The sequence below is a fragment of the Borostomias antarcticus genome (genome assembly GCF_949987555.1).
Source record: "Borostomias antarcticus genome assembly, chromosome: 2".
In the NCBI taxonomy this organism is placed as follows: Eukaryota; Metazoa; Chordata; class Actinopteri; order Stomiiformes; family Stomiidae; genus Borostomias; species Borostomias antarcticus.
In genome coordinates this window covers 25,019,286-25,029,285 of record NC_140235.1, presented here as the reverse complement: position 1 = coordinate 25,029,285, position 10,000 = coordinate 25,019,286, and the positions used below count along the sequence as shown (strand labels likewise).

Sequence of the window (10,000 nt, the reverse complement as noted above, 5' to 3'; positions counted from 1 at the left end):
TTATACAACATACTAGAACATACTAGAACATACTGTGTTTCTAACATACTAAAATAAACTGCTCATGGAACATACTAGAAGATACTACAGTGTTTATAGAATATACTACAACATGGGGCACCCCGGTAGCTACAACATGGGGCGCCCTGGTAGCTCACCGGTTAAGGCACACCCCATAGGCGCGCCGGGTAAGGCACGGCGGACCCGGGTTCGATTCCCGGCTCGTGTCCTGTGCCGCATGTCCTCCCCTCTCTCTCTCTCCCACGTTTCCTGTCTCTTGTTTCCTGTCCCTCAACTGTCCTGTCCCATTAAAGCTGAAAAGCCCTAAAAAATATATCTAAAAAAACCAAAACATACTGTGTATAGAACATTCTAGACCACACTGGGTTTATAGAACATACAGTACAACAGCCTACTGTGTTTATATACCATGCTATAACACACTGTGTATAGAGCATATTAGAACATACTGTGTTTATGGTACACACTTTGACGTGACGGACCTGTCCTTGGAACTAGTGGAAAGCCAATAAGAGCTCAGCTATCAGGATGGCCTTTATGATGGGGATGTAGAGAAGAGTATAGCGCATACAAACACACACACACGCGTGCGCGCACACACACACACACACACACACACACACACACACACACACACACACACACACACACACACACACACACACACACAGCCAGAAGATCTCAAGGATCTTCTCTGTCCTCTGAGAATGTACCAAGTGGTGGAGTTTGTCCTCTACCGAAGGTATTGAGGAGAGGAAGAGGAGGAGGAGGAGGAGAGAGGAGGAGGAGAGGAAGAGGAGGAGGAGGCCTTGGGAGTTTTGGAGGCCTCTCTCTGTACTTCCTGTTGCCATGACACCACCCTGGAGAGGAAGGAAAGGATGGAGAAAGAGAAAGGGAAAGAAAGAGAGAGAGGGGGAGAGAGATTACAGTACGTGTACAGTACGAGGATGTCCTCTTGCTCTAATGGTAGAGCCCCGGACTGGGACTGGGGTTCGAGCCGCACAGGGTGGACACAGGGAGACAGTCCTGACTATGGACAGGCCGTGTGTGTATCTAAGGAACTTTTCTGCCAGCCCCAGACAGCCCCACAGGCAGGCACGACTCTGACACTTTAACAAACACACCACATCCACTTTACCCATTAAAACAGTCTGACTCAGTCTGACTTGGTCAATATTGGATTTGCTGTGTGAGGTGAGGTGAGAGAAGAAGAGGAGAGCTGGGAGGTAATCCCCCCTCTTCTTCCTGTCCTCTTGTCTGTCTCCTGCCACCTCTCTCCTATCTGGCTCGGTGACCAGGTCATGCCTATAGACTATACAGTAGCTGTGTGGAGCTGTGTCTTCAAGAAGTACGACCACGATCCTCCCTCTTAAGCACCTATTGTATTTTTAGATTGCTATTCTTGCACTTTGCCTTCAGCATTAAATTATGCTCGTAGTCACTTGTTTTAGAAAGGAGATGCACTTGTGAGTTCTGGCAAGTAGTACATCGGCTTTTCCTATGTTAAATCAAATTATTGTAAGTCGCTTTGGATAAAAGCGTCAGCTACATGACTGTAATGTAATGTATAATCTAACTCTTGACAATATCTCTGTCTCTCCTCCTCCTCTTCCTCTCCCTCCTCCCCTTCACCTGCTCCTCCTCCGGCCCCTCTTCTCATCCTCCTCCTCTCCTCCTCCTCCTCCTCCTCCAGGCTCAGCGTTTATGATGGTGAACACCAGCGGGCGGTTCCCGGGCCAGAAGGCCCAGCTCCTGATGCCGCCGCTGAAGGAGAACGACACCCACTGCGTCATCTTCCACTACTACGTGGGCGGGCCGCGGGACGGCGCCGGTGCTGCCCGGCTCAACCTCTACGTGAAGGAGAACAACTCGCCGCTGGGCGTGCCCGTCTGGAACTCCTCTGGCCCCGCCTACCACACCTGGAGGCAGGTGGAACTGGCCATCAGCACCTTTTGGCCCTACTACTACCAGGTAAGGGCTGAGGGTCGGGGGGGTGGGGTCAGGGGTTAGAGATAGGGGCTGGCTCAGATGGACCTCTGTCTGAAAAGAGCCGACCTCATTGTCAACATTCTCTAGTTGTATTCCTTTATTTCAGAGCCGATAGTGTTTTTCTCTGAATAAGAGCTTTTTCTCTGTGAAGGTCTCTGCGGGCCTGTCAGCAGAACCAGCTGGAACTCTTGCTCTGGGCTCTGCTCTTGACAAGCGTCCCTGGTTCTCTGCCACAAAGTTCTGACAAGCCACAAATTGCTCCCAATGAATAGCACCTTGTAGCGCCGGTGCCACCATTGGTGTGTGAATGTGTGGGTGAGTGAGAGGCCAATGTAAAGCGCTTTGGATAAAAGCGCTATAAAAGCGCTATACTGTGTCTAAGTGCAGTCCATTTACTGTACCATTCTCTGGGTCTGTGTCCACTCAGACCCTTCTAGAAATCTTACGCTAAGACTGAAGCCCCCTTCCAGGCAGCCAATCAAGTCTTTGTCTGAGCTGCCATTAGTGTGGACCTGGAAAATATGTTTCCCATCATGCAGAGGGCCGGCTGTTGCAGGAGAGCTTTTTACACGTAAAAAAAAGGTATTTTGCTCCTGTGGATAGAGATCACATACTGTATTGAGGGAGGAGGAATGAAAAGAAAATGAGAAAATAAGAAAGTGGGATTGTTGACTGAATGTAAGGTCAGGGTTAGAGGTCTACAGTCAAGCCGGAAAGTCTGCATTCCCCTTTCACCTTCTCCACGTTTTATTACGTTACAGACTTATTCTGTAACGTAATGGGGCTCAGTGGTAGAGGGGGTCGTCCAATGATTGTATCGTAGGGTCGGCAGGTCGAATCCCGCCTCCTCCTGTCCATATGTCGAAGTGTCCTTGGGCAAGACACTGAACACCAAATTGCTCCCAATGAGCAGGCTAGCACCTTGCATGGCAGCTGCCGCCATTGGTGTGTGAATGGGTGAATGTGAGGCCATTGTAAAGCGCTTTGGATAAAAGCGCTATATAAGTGCAGTCCATTTGCCATTTATTTATTTTATTTATTCAATTGTTTGACATGGCCAACCAGCCAAACTGAGCAATCGGGGAAGACCTTGGCCAGGGAGGTGATCAGGAACCAAAGGTCACTCTGACAGAGCTCCAGCCTATCCTTGGGAGATGGGAGAACCTTTCAGAAGATCAACCATCCAGGCAGCACTCCACCAATCCGGCCTTTATGGTAGAGTGGCCGACGTAAGCCAATCCTTAGTAAAAGGCACATGACAGCCCGCTTGGAGTTTGCCAAAAGGCACCTAGAGTGCCTTTCGACTCTCAAACCATGAGAATGGGACTTCCAGTATACGCGAGCGGCAGCATAAATCTAGAGCTCCCAGGTGGTTTTACTCCCCCTTAAACAATAACTAGTTAAATAAGCAGGAAAGCTGTTATAAGTGTATGTCAGGGGGACAGAAAGGAAAACCGAAAACGTTGTTCTATATTTACAGCTAACGCGAAAATTGGCGATAAAAATAAAATAAAAATAGAGTAAAAACGTAGAAGTTGGCTATGCAGTTAGCCACAAAACTGAAGCTGACACTGCTAGCTATTTGGCTAAGACTGACGCCGTTGAAGCCATACAAGCTAACATCATTGCCGAGATACAGGCAGCCCATTCCGAACAGAAGAAAGACTTTGATGAAGCTATGGGCTTGCTAAAGAAAGAACTGGTGGACTTTAGAAAGGACGTAAACCAGAAGCTAACCGCTATTGTTACAGATCTAAAGTACGTAACAGACAGAGTCGAGGAGATGGAGCCGCGGGTGGCTGCAGTTGAATAGTGGAGTACTGAAACTAAAGAAATACTCTCCTACACCCTGGAACTTGAAGAGAGCATTCAAACACAACTGACGGACCTGGAGGCCCATTCGCGCAGGAACAACATGCGCATCCATGGCATTCCCGAAGGGGCAGAGGGAGACAACATACAGGAATTCGTGGAGAAGTTAATTAAAACTGAGCTCCCTCCGACACAACCCTCAGTGTTCAATGCTGTCACCGTTCCCTTGGACCTAAACCACCAACAGCCGCCAAACCCGAGATCTGTAGTCTACTTCCTGGAGTATAGAACGAAAGAGAAAGAGTTGAAAGAGTTGCGCGCCGCCTGGGGAAAGAAAGAGGTCCATTACGAAAACAGATAAACAGTTTCTTCGAGCAGGACTATCCGATGGAAATAGTCATGAATAGGAAGGCATACTTTGCTCTCAGAAAGACGCCCAAGGAAAAAGAACTTCGGTTTCAGACACTTTACCCTGCGAAACTCAAAGTGTTTTACAAGACCGGAGCAGTCACCTACAACAGCGCACAGGAGGCAAGAGACGACCTGAAGAAGAGAGGAATAGGCCTACTCCCCCTCGACCCAGGACCGGCCAGCCGTGGCGAGCCCCCCGCACCACCGGGAAGATGGAGAGAATCCCCATGGGAAGTGACAGGGGGAACATCACGCCGACACAGAGCGGCACGTCTGAAAGGCATTCAAGAAAGGCTACGGGGATTTCGACGCGGTGACAACAATGCATAGAAGGGACGGTTTCTTAGATTGAAGGGATTTTCAAGGTGAATTTAGTCTATAGGTCAATGTTAGCTTGAGTCATCTCATAATATGGGATATGTGCATATACGCTCTGAAGGAGATAATAGCTAAATATAGAAGCCAAAACTCCACTGTTTTTATGTGTTTTATTGATGCATCCAAGGCCTTTGACAGGATCAATCATGAAAAATTATTTCAAAAACTGCTCGTTAGAGGTGTTCCTAAATACATTGTCAGAATATTGGTGTTCTAGTATGCCCATCATAAAATGCAGGTTAAATGGGGTAATGTTATATCAGCCCCATTTAATGTTAGCAATGGTGTTCGCCAAGGTGGGATCTTGTCTCCTATCCTTTTTAATGTATATATGGATGATCTATCTAAGCACCTGAATATGTGCAAGACGGGCTGTCATGTTGGTGAATCTGTCATTAATCATCTTATGTATGCAGATGACCTAGTCATTTTTAGTCTATACAGTGCTGGGTTGCAGCAATTACTGAAGGTGTGCTCACAGTACGGCTAGGTATTTGACATAAAATACAATGCTAAGAAGAGTAATATCATGATAGTTAGAAGTAGAGAAGATAAGAAATTAGTCTTTCCTGTTTTTCACTTAAGTGATATTCCTCTCATGACATGCCAGGAACTAAAATACCTTGGCCATTTCTTTACTGCGGACTTGAATGACGATAGAGATATCTACAGACAATGTTGTAAATTATATGCACAGGCCAATATATTGCTACGTAAGTTCAGCATGTGCTCTGTACAAGTAAAATGCTCGCTATTTAGAGGTTTCTGCACACCTCTGTATACAGCTTATCTCTGGTTTTGTTACAAGAAGAGTAGTATGCAGAGAGGCTCAAAGTGGCCTACAATGATGCTATGAGGCTGCTGCTTCAGGTCCCTAGATGGCATAGTGCCAGCCAACTGTTTGTGTCCTCTGGTGTCCCTACATTTGAAGCACTTTTACGACATTCGATGTATAATTTTATGTGTGGGTTGGATGGGTCAGAGAACAGCATCATAGAGGCTTTAACCAACCCTAGAAGAAGCTGTTCTCAGTTTATGTCCAGGCTCAGAAAACACTGGCGAGTCTGACATGGTTCTATATTTTTATACTTTATATTGTATATTGTGTATTGTATGTTTTGTGGATTGTCTATTGTATTTTATGTTGATATGGGCCCGCTGGTGAGTCTGAAATAAAGATTGAATTGAATTGAATAAGCCATTACAAATAAGCAGACAAACTTTCCTATTATCGGTCTAAAGACATTAAAGCTGACCACATATCTGGGAACTGATGCTTGCTTTTCCCATGTGCAAGGCTCTGATATTTGGGTTTGCACTAACGGGGGCCCCTTTGGGTTCAAGGGCTTCCCCTCTTAACTTTGAAGTTCAATTTACACTTCAGAGATGGAAGTCAAATAAGTTTAATGTGTGTGTTGTTTATATGTTAAGGTTTGTTTTTGCTCACAGACAGAAGTTCTTTTGTTCAGGTCATCATCTAGGTGTGTTTACATATTCAGATAAGCATTTTATATTTTTCACTGATTGAAATGCCTCATCAAGAATACAAAATGATCACTCTAAACGTAAATGGGTTGAAAGATCCCATAAAAAGGAGCAAAGTAATTGCTAAAATGAAGAGAGAATGACAAGACATAATTTTCTGGCAAGAAACACACCTTACAAGTGTTGAACACGAGAAGCTGCAGAAAAGGGGATTTAAAAACTCTTATTACTCCTCCTTTGAAAAGGGAAATGCAAGGGGGGTAGCAATCCAGTAAATCAGATATCCAGTCAGTCGGGTAACCAGTTAGTTAACCAGTCAGACAGATAAAGTTAGATAACCAGTCAGATTAAATAACCAGTCTGTCAGATAACTGACGTCAGGACAACAGATTCGCTGCCAATCTTTCGCTGCAGGCTCAAAACTCACCTCTTCAAGAAGTACTACCACAATCCTCCCTCTTAAGCACCTACGTATTGTATTTTTAGTTTGATATTCTTGCACTTTGCCTTCAGCACTAGATTATGCTCTTAGTCACTTGTTTTAGAAAGGAGATGCACTTGCGATTTCTGGAGAATAGTAGTACATTGACTTTTTCTATACAGTACGTTTAATGTAATGTTATTCTAAGTCGCTTTGAATAAAAGCGTCAACTAAATGACTGTAATATAATGCAAATGTAATAACCAGCCAGTCAGATTACCAGTCAGTCCAATAACTAGTCTAATCCAGCTAAACATGTGACAGTCAGAGCGATGCTACTCCCGCTCTCATGTTAATGATCTGGTTCCAGTCCTGAGCAGCTCTGCCTGGCTGTAAACATCTTCCAGGTCGGCAGGAGTCGGCAGGGGTCACAACCTGTGTTTGCCGTCTCCCTCCCTGTCTGCCTGCTGTCAATAGGAGCTCTGCCGGGAGCCACAGACTGCAGAGAGCCAATTACTGCTCCATACCTAATGTTTGGTTTACTCCACCTCAGGTCAGCGCAGAGCCGCGCGTGTGTGTGTGTCAGATTGTGTGTGTGTTTGTGTGTGTGTGTATGTGTGTGTTGGGAGAAAGCCTGTGTTTGCTACTCACCAGTCAATATGTCATCAGCCATGAGAATGGAGGCAGGTCACTCAAACACTGACCCCCCTCTTGCTGGCAGACTCAGCTAACACACCATCTCATTGGTTAGACACGCTCCTGACACACACACACACACACACACACACACACACATACAGCAGCGCTGGCACACACACACACACACACACACACACACCGGATACACATGCACACACCCACCTCCCCCACCACACACATACACACACACACACACACACACACACACACACACACACACACACACACACACACACACACGCCCCATAGAGACCTGTGGTAGAGAATGATAAATACATCTTCAGCTCCCAGGAGAAATATCCACCATCTGTTGTGCCTCACACTGGCACACACCTCCGTCTTTCTCTCTTTCTTTCTTTATCTCTCTATCCCCCTCTCTCCACCTTCTCCCTTCCCTCTCTCCTCCATCCCTCCATCTCTAAAAGCTATTCTACGGAGAGGGATGTAGCACTGGCTTCTTATTGGTCTGCTAGGGAGGAACAATATAGAGCTGTAATCTCCAGAACGATAGCCAATTAGCAACGCACTTGGTAATTATGGCTTGCTGTAATTGCAGTGTATCTAAAGTGTTTGTCAAAATGAAAGCACCTGGCAATCAGAAATTACTTTGTATTTTATTTTCTAATTACAGCATATGTTCTGTCACTCTGTCCGTCTGCGGAGGCGGAGACCCTAATACTGGAGGCCTCACTACTGAGGGAGTTAGGTCGCCTTCGCAAAACTTTTAATTGATTGTGGCGAGGCGAGTTGCAGCCCTCTGGTTCAGACCTGATCCACCTCCAAATCTGGTATCTGGTCCTGAGGGGGGTGGGAGAGAGAGAGAGAGAGGGGGGGGGGGGGGTTAGAGTGAGAGAGGGAGATGGAGAGGGGTAGAGTAGGGGTCAGATTGGATAATGGTGATTATCCATTCATGAGCAGCCTGCTTATTGTTCTTATGCAGCCTCCTAGCCAGATGCAGGCTGAACAATATCAGTTACCACATGCTGCACCTGTCTATCTTGATATACACCCCCATACAGCTAGCTACTGTAACACACACACACACATGCACACACACACACACACACATGCACACACACACACACACACACACACACACACACGCACATGCACACACACACACACACACACAGGGGGGAAAAGCTGCTAGTGTGGACAATAAGAGGATCTATAGCTGTAAATATAGAACAATGCCCACCAGTAATTGTGTGAGTGTGAGAGAGAGGCAGAGAGAAAGAGAGAGAGAGAGGCAGAGAGAAAGAGAGAGAGGCAGAGAGAAAGAAAGAGAAGGAGGAGGGAGGATGAAGCAAATCTGTCTGGTGTTAGCATTATAGCTAATTGAGCTCATTAACGATGGTGCTAATGAAGAAGATAAAACTAAACAATAGTGTGTGTGTGTGGGGGGGGGTCCACTGGGGGGTGGGGGGTTCCTAGAGCCTGATGATAAACACTAATGTCTTGCGTCTAATCAGCTAGCTGCTCATTGTGACATTTTACACACATACACGCACACACACACAGCCATTTTATTTCCTCAGATGAGCCTCTCATGAAGGGGTAATTAGGGCTGGAGCGGTTCACTCTGAAGAGAGAGAGAGAGAGAGAGAGAGAAAGAGAGAGAGAGAGGAGCACAGGGAAGAAAAGAAATCAACGAGGAGGCTGAGATGGATACGTAGGAGCGTAACGCCTCCTCCTGATGCTAACTGTTCCTGGAGGAGCAGGTCAGCAGGAGACACATTCAGACCCATGTAGAATGTAAAACCTTTTCACAGCGTTCTATCATGAAGAACCTTCACTCCGTGTTTTAGCATGGAGAACATTTACACTACTTTCTAGAATTGAGGACATTTCCACTGTGTTCTAGGAAATCCTTTCCTATTCACTAGAATGAAGACGTTTATATGTCCTATAATGGAAAATCTTGACAAGTGGGTTTATGTTTAGAATGAGCCCTTTACACTGTTCTAAAAGCTGTAGAAGTTAAAAGTGCTGCTACTGTATATACCTGTATATTAAAGTACCTTACAGCATGTTCCAAAATCTAGAACTTGTATATAAGTTTTATATTGGAGGACCTTTACACTATGTTCTGTATTGGAGAACTGTCGCACTACATTCTTGGAAGTTTTACAGTACATTCTTAAAGAAACTTAAGATTACTTCTAGGGAGATCCTTTATATTAAGCTTTAAAATGGAGAACACTGCATTCTTGGAATGGCATTTTCATAGTGGGTTGTAGATTCCACTACTGTATGTTCTGGAACGGAGAACAGAGTCTGCCAGAACGAGACTAGCATTCCTCTCAGGAAGTGAAGCCGTGCTCCAGGCCTCTAACTGTAAGTTGATTAAAGCTCTGGCTAGGTAATCTGTTTATCTGGTGTAACTCAGCCAGGCAGGAATAGAGAAACACCCAATTCGGAGAGATGACCCTGACTGGAGTTCAAGGTCTCTCTGTGTCTCTCCCTCCCTCTCCCTCTCTCATGGTATCTGTGTTCTGAGCTGTTATCCGAGTGTCTGGGCAGCATAGCGGTCTTATCTCTGGCTGCGTTGTGGGTGTTCTGGGGACTAGAACCCAGTGACTTCCTCCGCGCCTGAGGTCACATGTTGTGGTCGTCCAGGCTGTCTGACCCGCTTTCTGCTGACCATGACCAAGGGAGGGAGGCAGAGAGAGGGAGAGAGAGGGAGGGAGGTAGGGAGAGAGGAACACAGGGAGGGAGGAAGGAGTGAGGTCAGCAGGGATGGAGGGAGTGAGGCGTGAGTCATGATAGAGGAGTCATGGTTTC

The 10,000-nt window shown here is 46.1% G+C and overlaps 1 protein-coding gene across 1 annotated transcript in view; it reads left to right on the top strand.

Annotated features, from left to right (window-relative positions):
- Nucleotides 1–10,000, top strand: part of LOC311318019 (receptor-type tyrosine-protein phosphatase mu-like) — a gene marked incomplete at its 3' end in the record, with an annotated part of 215,199 nt that overhangs the window by 66,493 nt on the left and 138,706 nt on the right. The window contains 1 exon segment of the mRNA XM_084449200.1: nt 1,715–1,992. Within this exon segment, the coding sequence (XP_084305326.1) occupies nt 1,715–1,992 (278 nt within the window).